At 40.6% G+C, this 14,783-nt stretch overlaps 1 protein-coding gene across 1 annotated transcript in view; it reads right to left on the reverse strand.

The window, feature by feature from the left end:
• phka1a (phosphorylase kinase, alpha 1a (muscle)) overlaps window positions 1–9,444 on the reverse strand; it is a 62,038-nt gene extending 52,594 nt beyond the window's left edge. Inside the window, exon 1 of the mRNA XM_064931102.1 lies at window positions 8,934–9,444. Within this exon, the coding sequence (XP_064787174.1) occupies window positions 8,934–9,011 (78 nt within the window). The 5' untranslated portion in view covers window positions 9,012–9,444. The remainder of the gene's footprint in view (window positions 1–8,933) is intronic.
• Window positions 9,445–14,783: the final 5,339 nt, after the last annotated feature.

A 14,783-nucleotide genomic window follows, 5' to 3' on the forward strand; every position in this document is an offset into this window, starting at 1 on the left:
TGCAGTGCTACAGAACTTCTCCACTTTGGCAACTTCACTTTGGCAACTGTGCTACAGAACTTCTCCACTTTGGCAACTTGCTCAGAACTTCTCCACTTTGGCAACTGCAGTGCTACAGAACTTCTCCACTTTGGCAACTGCAGTGCTACAGAACTTCTCCACTTTGGCAACTGCAGTGCATTCTCCACTTTGGCAACTAGTGCTAGAACTTCTCCACTTTGGCATCTTTATCAGGCAACTTGGTGCTAGATTCTCCACTTTGGCAACAGTGTGAACTTCTCCACTTTGGCAACTGAGTGCTACAGATGGGGCTGTGAACTATAACGGTGCTACAGATCTTCTCCACTTTGGCAACTGCAGTGCTACAGAACTTCTCCACTTTGTCATGCAAATGGTCAGTGCTAGTTACATTGCCTGTGATAATTCTCCATTTTTGTTGAAAAAGGTTCTGAGCTTTTAACGCATCTTTGAAAGTTAGCTACAACATACCTCATGAATACAAAACATTTTGTTGACACCCCTGTCTCAAAAACAAATGGTTTTGACAGCTTGCAACTTTTGGAAATGAAACTTCTCCTCCCGACTGTGTCATTCATTCGGGATTAAAAGCCACGCCCTGACCCTTGTGATCCTTTATTCTCTATTTTGGTTAGGTTGGGGTGTGACTAGGGCGGACATTCTAGTTTATTTATTTCTAGGTTGACTTAGTATGGCTCCCAATCAGAGGCAGCTGTCTATCGTGGTCTCTGATTGGGGATCATATTTAGGTAGCCTTGTCCCACCTGTTCGGTGTGGGATCTTGCCTATGTATAGTTGCCTGCGAGCACTACATTAGCTTCACGTTTCGGTTTTTGCGGTTGCAAGAATTTTGTATAATTTAAATGTAAAGATTCAAAGTCTTGAATCTGGCGTTGTTTTGCGTATCATTTCATAAAACATTTGCCATGGAATCGGTACATTTAAAATCTCTTCCCAACTATTTTGTAATCTATAATGCACAGCTGTCCTTAAATGAAACTGGTATATACAATTTTCTTTAACCAATTATGGTCTTTAATTCAGGACCGACAGACAGGTTCCTTACTTTTCTCCCCCTTCCACTTGCCTCTTCCATTTTTGCAGTAATGTTGGTTGTAGTTTTGAGTAGAGCAGACATTTGCATATTTGTGTTAGCTGCCTGTGTGACGTAACTCCACCAGTACTATTTATGATATAATTTAAAGACTATAAAAAAAGAGGTATAATATATTTGTTTTAACCTATTACTATATTTGAGTTTAACAACAATATTTGTTGTATGATTTGTTCTGTTTTTTTTCTGGTGGATAAAATTGAAATTGCAATCAACTTTTATGGCTTGTTTTTTTTTTAAAGCGATATTTGGGAGATTAGTTCCTTTTCAAATAACTTAAAGTGCATGGTTGTAATCTGAATAAAGGGAAAATGGCCGTTCTTGAACATGAAGTGAGACATTCTTATTCGGATTTTAGTAGAACTTTTGTATGACTGAAGTCCTTAGTGAGAGGTCTAATGCTTTAATATTTAATCATCTCTGCCCTCTGAACTCATATTCCTTATATACATAGGCCAGTTTAATTTTGTCTGGCTTGCCGTTCAGGGAACAGGGTAACTGGGAAATAAAATGGAACCTTTTTTTGACTATATATTTAAATCAGGGAACCTTGGGATATGACTACATATTTAAATCAGGGAACCTGGGATATGACTAAATATTTAAATCAGGGAACCTGGGATATGACTAAATATTTAAATCAGGGAACCTGGGATATGACTAATATTTAAATCAGGGAACCTGGGATATGACTAAATTTAAAATCAGGGAACCTGGGATATGACTACATATTTAAATCAGGGAACCTGGGATATGACTACATATTTAAATCAGGGAACCTGGGATATGACTACATATTTAAATCAGGGAACCTGGGATATGACTACATATTTAAATCAGGGTAACCTGGGATATGACTAAATATTTAAATCAGGGTAACCTGGGATATGACTAAATATTTAAATCAGGGAACCTGGGATATGACTACATATTTAAATCAGGGAACCTGGGATATGACTACATATTTAAATCAGGGAACCTGGGATATGACTACATATTTAAATCAGGGAACCTGGGACTACATATTTAAATCAGGGAACCTGGGATATGACTAGAACCTGGGATATGACTATATTTAAATCCTGGGATATGACTAAATATTTAAATCAGGAACCTGGGATATGACTACATATTTAAATCAGGGAACCTGGGATATGACTAATATTTAAATCAGGGAACCTGGGATATGACTACATATTTAAATCAGGGAACCTGGGATATATTTAAATCAGATATGACTACATATTTAAATCAGGGAACCTGGGATATGACTACATATTTAAATCAGGGAACCTGGGATATGACTACATATTTAAATCAGGGAACCTGGGATATGACTACATATTTAAATCAGGGAACCTGGGATATGACTACATATTTAAATCAGGGAACCTGGGATATGACTTATTTAAATCAGGGAACCTGGGATATGACTAAATATTTAAATCAGGGAACCTGGGATATGACTATATATTTAAATCAGGGAACCTGGGATATGACTACATATTTAAATCAGGGGAACCTATTTAAATCAGGGATATGACTACATATTTAAATCAGGGAACCTGGGGACTAACCTGGGATATGACTAAATATTTAAATCAGGGAACCTGGGATATGACTACATAACCTTATAAATATTTAAATCAGGGAACCTGGGATATGACTACATATTTAAATCAGGGAACCTGGGATATGACTACATATTTAAATCAGGGGGAACCTGGGATATGACTACATATTTAAATCAGGGAACCTGGGATATGACTACATAACCTTATAAATATTTAAATCAGGGAACCTGGGATATGACTACATATTTAAATCAGGGTAACCTGGGATATGACTACATATTTAAATCAGGGAACCTGGGATATGAACCTGGGATATGACTATATTTAAATCAGGGAACAGGGAACCTGGGATATGACTACATATTTAAATCAGGGAACCTTATGACTACATATTTAAATCAGGGGGATATGACTAAATATTTAAATCAGGGAACCTGGGATATGACTACATATTTAAATCAGGGAACCTGGGATATGACTACATATTTAAATCAGGGGGATATGACTACATATTTAAATCAGGGAACCTGGGATATGACTACATATTTAAATCAGGAACCTGGGATATGACTACATATTTAAATCAGGGAACCTGGGATATGACTACATATTTAAATCAGGGAACCTATTTAAATCAGGGAACCTGGGATATGACTACATATTTAAATCAGGGAACCTGGGATATGACTACATATTTAAATCAGGGAACCTGGGATATGACTACATATTTAAATCAGGGAACCTGGGATATGACTAAATATTTAAATCAGGGTAACCTGGGATATGACTAAATATTTAAATCAGGGGGGATATTTTTTAAATCAGGGAACCTGGGATATGACTAAATTTAAATCAGACATATGGTATTTTCCTTTCCATGGTAGCAAGATCTTATCTATTTTTGCTAACTTTCTATAAAAATGTAGTGAGATTATTTCTTTCTTTCGGATATGCATACCAAGAGTATGTCCACATCACCATCAGACAATTTTATTGTTAAAATCATGGTAATGTAAAAATGTTCCCTCCCAATTAGCCTAGCCGGAAGAATTAATGTCATCAGTATGAACATCCTCCCTAGACTGAACTATTTATTTTTAGATGCTCCCATGCCATCTCCCAGTTTCCTTTTTCAAAACAACTAACCAAAGCATTACCAAATTTATATAGGGCAATAAAAAAAGCCTAGGATCAAGTTCTCCACTCTATCGAAACCTGAATCTAAGGGTGGTCTTGCCCTTCCCTCCCTTCAATTGTACTACTGGTCTTCCCAAATCCGCAACATGCTAACATGGATTACAGAACAGACAAGAATTTTGATTCAGATAGAAGCCCAAACCTGTGATTCATTACCCCTCACTCAATTATATTAATTAATAACTTTAGTAAAGTGGGCAACATAGCCAAAACCTTTGTGATTTACCCTACTAGCATGGAGGGACTGTAAGAAATACCTTGGCATATCCTCCCAAAAATGTTCTCACTCGCAACCCAGACTTGGAAAATGCCCTGAGTGATGCCAACTTCCCTCTTTGGCCCCGATCAGACCTGTTTCATCAGAACACCACTACACTGAAATCCTTTCAAGAGCTCTGCAGTGAATTCAATGTGCCAAGATCCAATTATTTTTTTAAAATCTTCAAATTAGACACATAACTTCCTCATGTGGGGTGGCTGGGTAGCCTAGTGGTTAGGGCGTTGGACTAGTAACCGGAAGGTTGCAAGTTCAAATCCTCAAGCTGTTCTGCCGGCAGTTAGCTGTTCCTAGGCCGTCATTGAAAATAAGAATTTGTTCTTAACGGACTTGCCTAGTTAAATAAAGGTAAAATAAATGTACTTCCAAGGGGAGGTTTAGAGCTCAGCTAAATGAAGTTGAGACCCTTCTTGCTACAATCCATCAATGGAAAAATACCATATTACTAGAATCGTTTCTGACTGTTGTAGCAAAACACCAGTCTCAAAGTTAACAGTGAAGAGGCGACTCCGGATGCTGGCCTTCTAGGCAGAGTTGCAAAGGAAAAGCCATATCTCAGACTGGACGAGAAAAATTAAAGATTAAGATGGGCAAAAGAACACAGACACAGGACAGAGGAACTCTGTCTAGAAGGCCAGCATCCCGGAGTCACCACTTCACTGTTGACTTTGAGACTGGTGGTTTGCTGGTACCATTTAATGAAGCTGCCAGTTGAGTACATGTGAAGCATCTGTTTCTCAAACTAGATACTCTAATGTACATGTCCTCTTGCTCAGATGTGCACCGGGGCCTCCCACTCCTCTTTCTATTCTGGTTAGAGCCAGTTTGTGCTGTTCTGTAAAGGGAGTAGTACATAGCGTTGTACGAGATTTTCAGTTTCTTGGCAATTTCTAACATGGAATAGCCTTCATTTTTCAGAACAAGAATATACTGACGAGTTTCAGATGAAAGTTCTTTGTTTTTGGCCATTTTGAGCCTGTAATTGAACCCACAAATGCTGATGCTCCAGATACTCAACTAGTCTAAAGAAGGACAGTTGTATTGCTTCTTTAATCAGAACAACAGTTTTCATCTGTGCTAACATAATTGCAAAAGTGTTTTCTAATGATCAATTAGCCTTTTAAAAGAATAAACTTGGATTAGCTAACACAACGTGCCACTGGAACACAGGAGTGATGGTTGCTGATAATGGGCCTCTGTATGCCTATGTAGATATTCCATTAAAAAATCTGCCGTTTCCAGCTACAATAGTCATTTACAACATTAACAATGTCTACACTGTTTTTCTGATCAATTTGATGTTATTTTAAATGGACAAAGAATGTGCTTTTCTTTCAAAAACAAGAACATTTCTAAGTGACCCAAAACTTTTGAACGGTAGTTTACCTCTGAAAGTGGAACCTATATGCATGTATTTTGGAGTTGTAGAGAATACCAGATTTTGGCAATCTATACATATTGCTGCACAGAAAATACTTGATGTACAGTTAGATATGAACCCATGTCTCCATCTTCTTCAGCGGGACTTTGTTCTTGATCCTGACAGATAATGTGTTTTTGACTATCACATACTTTGCTAAGAAATGTATTCTTCTATTGTGGGCCTCTAATACCCCTCCTACATTTAAAATGTGGATTGACCAGATTGTTGATTTTCTCCCTCTTGAAAAGCTCACGTATGACCTCCACAAGAGACAGCCCAAGTTTGATAAGACTCTGGTCTCCACTACTCAACTATATTTCAAACTGGACAGAGTGAACGGGGTGACTAGGGAAATGAGCAGATACATGTTGTGTAAGGTGCTGTAAAAACAAATTCTTTGCTCGTCGTCTCAGCTAATGCTGGAAATAGCTAATAGGAACGCTGATAGTGCTGCTGCAAGTTTGTTTGTTTTGTTTGATATATTTATGTTTCCACATTTGGGTTTTGTTGGTTGATTGAAAAACAAGAAAACATAATAAAACTTTAAATTTAAGAAACAAAAGAACAGTAGTATAATCTCCCACCATAATAATCTTGTATTGCTTGTAAGGTTGATCATTTATTAGATATATTTTCAAAAGAAAACGTGGACTATCATTATTTGGTCCATAAAGGTTAGTGAGACATATCTGTTTATGGTCCAATAACATATTTAAAATCATCCATCTACCTTGAGGATCTGTTTGAACAATTTGCAAATTCAGATCAAAATTACTGTTAATTAATATCATCACCCCTTTTGAGTTTCTTTGCCCACAGGAGAAATATATTTAACCCCCCCCCATCTAAAATTGTTGAATGAGTTTCCTGTAAACGATATAATATATTTATTCTCTTTAAGCCAGGTAAATACTGATAGTCTTGTCTTATTATCTGCTAAACTGTTACAATTATAACTTGTAAATACTTATTTCACCAATTACCAAATGAGATACAATAATTAAATTTGTAATTTTTAGAATAGCGATGGAGTACTCTCTGTGTCTCGTAACATTTGATTGTCAATATACAGTTTACCGACTACGATAAACACTTCCCTTTGAATTTATTCTCCTTGAAGATTGGGTACAGAATTTAGCGCCGTTTTGTAATCTCCCTCGGAAAATCATCACTCATGCCTATTTTCGTGCCAGCGAGTCTTTTATCCACTACTGCATCCTTAAAGAAAGCAAATTTGGCAGCGATTAGGCACTCGTATCTCTGTCCTTTTTGTCCGAAACAGCGTACACGTTCGAGTGGGATTTTATCGACAGCATCGAGTGGGATTTTATCGACAGCTTCAAGTGCTATTTGAAGCGCTGTAAGAAATATTTCCTTAACTACTCTTTCAGAAAATTCTCCTTCTCTTTCTTGAATACCAGTAAGTACAAGATTCTACTCTGATAAATCTAGTCTGTATGTCAATTAAAGCTTCTCTCAGAAAGCGGTTCTCCGTTTTAAGTTCATTAACGTCCGTCGATTTTAGCTTGTTTGTGTCTTTCTCCATTGTCGCAGCTTTTTCTGTCACTCATCTCGAGGCCTTCAACTCCTTTATATATCTTTACTGACTAATTCAAATACGCCCAGTTTGTCATTTATCGACTTTAACAAATCACTTTCCACCCTTACCAGTCCCGGTGGTGAAAAGCATAAATTGTCTGTATCCGTCGAAGAATCGCGTTTTCTTTTGGAGATTGATGCTCCTCGTTTATTCTCCGTCATGTTTGAGTGTTGTTTGTTTTTGTAATATTTCAAGATACATTTCTCTAGCCTTATTATTTCTTTTGTGTTGTTTTCCAGATTGAACGTTATTACCCATGAGGATAAGAAGTTATAATATATACAGTGGGGTAAATAAGTATTTAGTCAGCCACCAATTGTGCAAGTTCTCCCACTTAAAAAGATGAGAGAGGCCTGTAATTTTCATCATAGGTACACTTCAACTATGACAGACAAAATGAGGGAAAACAATCCAGAAAATCACATTGTAGGATTGTTAATGAATTTATGTGCAAATTATGGTGGAAAATAAGTATTTGGTCAATAACAAAAGTTTATCTCAATACTTTGTTATATACCCTTTGTTGGCAATGACAGAGGTCAAACATTTTCTGTACGTCTTCACAAGGTGTTCACACACTGTTGCTTGTATTTTGGCCCATTCCTCCATGCAGATCTCCCCTAGAGCGGTGATGTTTTGGGGCTGTTGCTGGGCAACACGGACTTTCAACTCCCTCCAAAGAATTTCTATGGGGTTGAGATCTGGAGACTGGCTAGGCCACTCCAGGACCTTGAAATGCTTCTTACGAAGCCACACCTTCGTTGCCAGGGCGGTGTGTTTGGGATCATTGTCATGCTGAAAGACCCAGCCACATTTCATCTTCAATGCCCTTGCTGATGGAAGGAGGTTTTCACTCAAAATCTCACGATACATGGCCCCATTCATTCTTTCCTTTGTACTGATCAGTCGTCCTGGTCCCTTTGCAGAAAAACAGCCCCAAAGCATGATGTTTCCACCCTCATACTTCATAGTAGGTATGGTGTTCTTTGGATGCAACTCAGCATTCTTTGTCCTCCAAACACAACGAGTTGAGTTTTTACCAAAAAGTTATATTTTGGTTTCATCTCCATATCTATTGCATGAATTAGGCCATCATTGTAAATAAGAATTTGTTCTTCGCTGACTTTCCTAGTTAAATAAAAACCTTTTATTTTACATTAATTTATATTTTTTAAATACCACAGTGTGCCGTCACAGCAGCAAGATGTGACCTGTTGCCACAAGAAAAGGGCAACCAGTGAAGAACAAACGACATTGTAAATACAACCCATATTTATGTTTGTTTATTTTCCTTTTTTAACTATTTGCACATAGTTACAACACTGTATATAGACATAACATTTGAAATGTCTTTAATCTTTTGGAACTTCTGTTACGAGTAATATTTACTGTTCATTTTTTATTGTTTATTTCATTTTTGTTTATAATCTATTTCACTTGCTTTGGCAATGTAAACATATGTTTCCCATGCCAATGAAGCCCTTAAATTGAAATGGAATTGAGAGAGAGAAATAAATAATAAGTGATACGTCGTTTCAAAGGGAACTTTTGTGAGCTTTCTCTAAAACCAATGTTCACGCTATGTAAACATGAATGTTCTGCAAGCTGGTGTGTGCAACAGTCAACATGTCCCAACGCCACAGACAGTAGGTTAGTTTAGAGGTCAGAATGGATGGCCCTAAAAAAATATATAGCGTTAGCAGAAGGGACAACACATAAACAACCCTCACTTGATGTCGGAGTATGGTTTGATGTACTATCCTGGCATAGTTGTCCAGTTTCACTCCCGAGTTGCTTCGACTTCTCATGTTGTTGGGTTGATAATACTCGACCGTATCCGTGGTTGAGCAGAGAAAAGGAAGCTTTGAATTCTCCCCGAGACTCGCTTCGGCATTAGCCTACTTCACAAATATCTCTATTGTTTGACACGACGAACAAGACAAGACGAAGTTGAGAGGTGATAGGAACCGTTAAGTTACAAATGTTACCGTAGTAGTCTACTATCGCTGCACCGCCTCCAAACGTCCTGGTATCGATGAGCGAGCCATGGCTGTAACATAATTAACCCTGTAGGCTGAAATCCGATATCGCCCTGAAAATAAAAAAACACCATCAGCTGTTCCACGAATCAACCATACACAACCCGCTCTGTGTTTTGACTGTCTCGCCTTTGTTGCTGTCGAATTCTTCAGACAGCGAGTTTCTGCAGAGAGAAAAAATAACCTCTTTAACTCATGTAACATTGGGCGAACTAAAACCAGGAAGAGTGCAAAACTATTCAAACTATTACACAAACAAACTGACAACTGAAACTATAACCCAAAATAATGTATCCGTAATTTATAAATATATAATTATGGTATAGTCACTGGGAGATTTGAGGCGTGTTATTGGAGATATGTAGGGAACTATTTTGTTTTTAGGTGTCTGCAAGGACAGAGGGACTGGAGCGTTCTATTGTTTTACGACGCAGAACCAGACAAACGTTTATTTTTACTGTTTTCTACATTGTATAATAATAGTGAAAACATGAAACCTATTAAATAACACATATGGAATCACGTAGTAACAAAAAAAAGTGTTAAACAAATCAAGAGAGATTTTATATTTGAGATTCTTCAAAGTAGCCACGGCTAAGGGCTGTTCTTATGCGCAACGCGGAGCCATTAGCCGTGGTATTTTTTTAGCCGTGGTAAATATATATTTTTAAACTGGGTGGTTCAAGCCCTGAATGCCTATTGGCTGAGAGCCTTGGTATATCAGATGGTATACCACCAGTATGACAAAACATATTTTTTACTGCTCTCATTAAGCTGGTAAAGAGTTTATAGTAGCAATAAGGTTTGTTCAAATAATGATTGACATACTTTCATTAAAAAGGTTATTTTCATGAATTTATTTATACTATTTTGGCCTTCCATACATTTCTTTGTATATATCCATTAAAATGATGCCAGATTAATGATTTTGACAGGTTGAGAAACGTTGCCTGCCTGTCTGTCTCTTCCTGACTCCCGGTCCCTGCTGTACAAATGCATTACTATGGGACAGCTGGAGACTGAATTTGAATGTTTAAACAATATTGCAAATGTCGGAGAGACAGACAGCAAGGTTTATATAAATCTCCGCTGTTGAAAACTAAATGTTAGTTTAAAAGAAATGTGAGATAATGTCTAGATGTTTTTTTATAATGGAGATCAATTTTATAAATTGCTTGGCTGGGCTGATGAGATAGTGGATTGCAAAGTCAGACGGGACAGAGTAAATAGGCATTTTAACGTCATAGGGCTGTTCCGGTGGTAACTTGTGGAATAGACACCGGCTGGAATGCGCTTTTAACCAATCAGCATTCAGGATTAGACCAACCCATTTTATAACTATATAGGTATCTTTTATACTGATAACAAGTTCAAACAGGTGCCATTAATACAGGTAACGAGTGGAGGACAGAGGAGCCTCTTAAAGAAGAAGTTACAGGTCTGTGAGAGCCAGAAATCTTGCTTGTTTGTAGGTGACCAAAGACTTATTTTCCACCATAATTTGCAAATAAATTCATTAAAAATCCTACAATGTGATTTTCTGGGTTTGTTTTTCTCATTTTGTCTGCATTAGTTGAAGTGTACCTATGATGAAAATTACAGGCCTCTCTCATCTTTTTAAGTGGGAGAACTTGCACAATTGGTGGCTGACTAAATGCTTTTTTGCCCCACTGTATAATGTGTGTGATGGGATGTGTAGACAATATGGAGAGTAGATGGATAGAATATGTAGCATATCTGAAGAATAGCCAATGTACAGCAATAGTTGAATAGCATAAGCCTTGATGAGAATACAGTACATACAGTTGAAGTCAGAAGATTACATACACTTTGGTTGGAGTCATTAAAACTCGTTTTTCAACCACTCCCACAAATGTCTTGCTAACAAACTATAGTTTTGGCAAGTCGGTTAGGACATCTACTTTGTGCATGACACAAGTCACTTTTCCAACAATTGTTTACAGACAGATTATTTCACTTATAATTTATAATTTATAAATTTGCATACACTAAGTTGACTATGACTTTAAACAGCTTGGAAAATTCTAGAAAATGTGGTCATGGCTTTAGAAGCTTCTGATAGGCTAATGACATAATTTGAGTCAATTGGAGGTGTACCTGTGGATGTATTTCAAGGCCTACCTTCAAACCCAGTGCCTCTTTGCTTGACATCATGGGAAAATCAAAAGAAATCAGCCAAGACATCAGAAAAAAAATTGAAGACCTCCAATAGTCTGGTTCATCCTTAGGAGCAATTTCCAAACGCCTGAAGGTACCACGTTAATCTGTACAAACAATAGTACACAAGTATAAACACCATGGGACCAACCAGCCATCATACCACTCAGGAAGGAGATGCATTCTGTCTCCTTGAGATCAACGTACTTTGGTGCGAAAAGTGCAAATCAATCCCAGAAAAACAGCAAAGGACCTTGTGAAGATGCTGGAGGACACAGGAACAAAAGTATCTATATCCACAGGAAAACGAGTCCTATATCGACATAACCTGAAAGGCCGCTCAGTAAGGAAGAAGCCACTGCTCCAAAACTGCCAAATCAAATCAAATCAAATCAAATCAAATTTTATTTGTCACATACACATGGTAAAATAAACTGGTCATCCTAACTGACCTAAGACAAGGAATTTTAACTAGGATTAAATGTCAGGAATTGTGAAACGCGAAGTTTAAATGTATTTGGCTAAGGTGTATGTAAACTTCTGACTTCAACTATATTTTGTGCAGAAAAAAAGTTTCAGTGTATTCACTACACTGTGTTAAACAGGAGGGGGCGGCAGAGACACACGTTTCAATACCACAGTCCCTGTGTGTGTGTGTGTGTGTGTGTGTGTGTGTGTGTGTGTGTGTGTGTGTGTGTGTGTGTGTGTACTTGTGTGTTGCTGTTAACGTGTTCTATGAGTGGTTGTCAAGTGCTCACTGAGTGTTCAACAGAACAGATGAGTATAGAGGTTCTCTCCTCTACCCCTCCACCCTTGCTCTCCTCCGCCTTTCCTCCACCTTTTTTCTCTATCCCTCCTCTCCTCCATTCCTCTATCCCTCCACCCCTCCTCCACCTCTCCTCTCCTTCTCCACCCCTCCTCCACCTCTCCTCTCCTTCTCCACCCCTCCTCCACCTCTCATCTCCTCCTCCACCCCTCCCTCCTCCACCCCTCCTCTCCTCCACCCCTCCTCTCCTCCACCCCTCCCTTCTCCACCCCTCCACTCCTCCCTCCTTCACTACCCCCTCTCCTCCACCCCTCCTCTCCTCCACCCCTCCTCTCCTCTACCCCCCCTCTTCTCCACCCCCTCCCTCCTCCACCCCTCCTCTCCTCCACCCCTCTACCCCTCTTCTCCTCTCCTACGCTACTCCTCCACCCCTCCACCTCTCCTCCTCCACCCCTCCTCTCCTCCACCCCTCCTCTCCTCCACTTTTCCTCCACCCCTCCATCTCTCCTCCACCCCTCCTCCTCCTCTCCTCCTCCACCCCGCCTCTTCTCTATCCCTCCTCTCCTCCACTTCTCCTCCACCCCTCCTCTCCTCCACTTCTCCTCCATCCCTCCTCTCCTTCTCCACCCCTCCTCTCCTCCTCCCCCTCCTCTCCTCCTCAACCCCTCCACCTCTCCTCCACCGCTCCAATCCTCCTCCACCCCTCCACCTCCTCTCCTCCACCCCTCCTCTCCTCCACTTTTCCTCCACCCCTCCATCTCTCCTCCACCCCTCCTCCTCCTCTCCTCCTCCACCCCGCCTCTTCTCTATCCCTCCTCTCCTCCACTTCTCCTCCACCCCTCCTCTCCTCCACTTCTCCTCCATCCCTCCTCTCCTCCTCCACCCCTCCTCTCCCTCCCTCCACCCCTCCTCTCCTCCACTTTTCCTCCACCCCTCCATCTCTCCTCCACCCCTCCTCCCTCCACTTCTCCTCTCCACCCCTCCTCTCCTCCACTTCTCCTCCATCCCTCCTCTCCTTCTCCACCCCTCCTCTCCTCCTCCCCCCTCCTCTCCTCCTCAACCCCTCCACCTCTCCTCCACCCCTCCAATCCTCCTCCACCCCTCCTCTCCTCCCCCACCCCTCCTCTCCCACCCCTCCTCTCCTCCTCCACCCCTCCACCCCTCTACCGCTACTCCACCCCTCCATCCCTCCTTCACCTCTCCTCTACCCTTCCACTGCTCCTCTCCACCTCTCCTCCACGTCTCCACCCCCCCTTCTCTCCACCACTCCAGTGGATCCTAGGATGGAGGCTCGTATGTGGGTAGATCATCTGGGCTGGAGTGAAGACCTCCTCTGAGCCACAGGCATGCTGGTTGTCTTTGTGACTCATTGGTTCATAGCCCCAGTCTGTGTCCCAAGTGGCACCCTATTCCCTCCCATAGTGCACTACATATGACTAGGGCCCATAGCACTCTGGTGAAAAGTAGTGCACTACATATGACTAGGGCCCATAGCACTCTGGTGAAAAGTAGTGCACTACATATGACTAGGGCCCATAGCACTCTGGTGAAAAGTAGTGCACTACATATGACTAGGGCCCATAGCACTCTGGTGAAAAGTAGTGCACTACATATGACTAGGGCCCATAGGACTCTGGTGAAAAGTAGTGCACTACATATGACTAGGGCCCATAGGACTCTGGTGAAAAGTAGTGCACTACATATGACTAGGGCCCATAGGACTCTGGTGAAAAGTAGTGCACTACATATGACTAGGGCCCATAGGACTCTGACTAGTGAAAAGTAGTGCACTACATATGACTAGGGCCCATAGCACTCTGGTGAAAAGTAGTGCACTACATATGACTAGGGCCCATAGGACTCTGGTGAAAAGTAGTGCACTACATATGACTAGGGCCCATAGGACTCTGGTGAAAAGTAGTGCACTACATATGACTAGGGCCCATAGCACTCTGGTGAAAAGTAGTGCACTACATATGACTAGGGCCCATAGCACTCTGGTGAAAAGTAGTGCACTACATATGACTAGGGCCCATAGCACTCTGGTGAAAAGTAGTGCACTACATATGACTAGGGCCCATAGCACTCTGGTGAAAAGTAGTGCACTACATATGACTAGGGCCCATAGCACTCTGGTGAAAAGACTAGTGCTCTGGTGAAAAGTAGTGCACTACATATGACTAGGGCCCATAGCACTCTGGTGAAAAGTAGTGCACTACATATGACTAGGGCCCATAGCACTCTGGTGAAAAGTAGTGCACTACATATGACTAGGGCCCATAGCACTCTGGTGAAAAGTAGTGCACTACATATGACTAGGGCCCATAGCACTCTGGTGAAAAGTAGTGCACTACATATGACTAGGGCCCATAGCACTCTGGTGAAAAGTAGTGCACTACATATGACTAGGGCCCATAGCACTCTGGTGAAAAGTAGTGCACTACATATGACTAGGGCCCATAGCACTCTGGTGAAAAGTAGTGCACTACATATGACTAGGGCCCATAGCACTCTGGTGAAAAGTAGTGCACTACATATGACTAGGGCCCATAGCACTCTGGTGAAAAGTAGTGCACTACATATGACTAGGGCCCATA

This window comes from Oncorhynchus masou, chromosome 23 (genome assembly GCF_036934945.1).
Source record: "Oncorhynchus masou masou isolate Uvic2021 chromosome 23, UVic_Omas_1.1, whole genome shotgun sequence".
Lineage (NCBI taxonomy): Eukaryota > Metazoa > Chordata > Actinopteri > Salmoniformes > Salmonidae > Oncorhynchus > Oncorhynchus masou.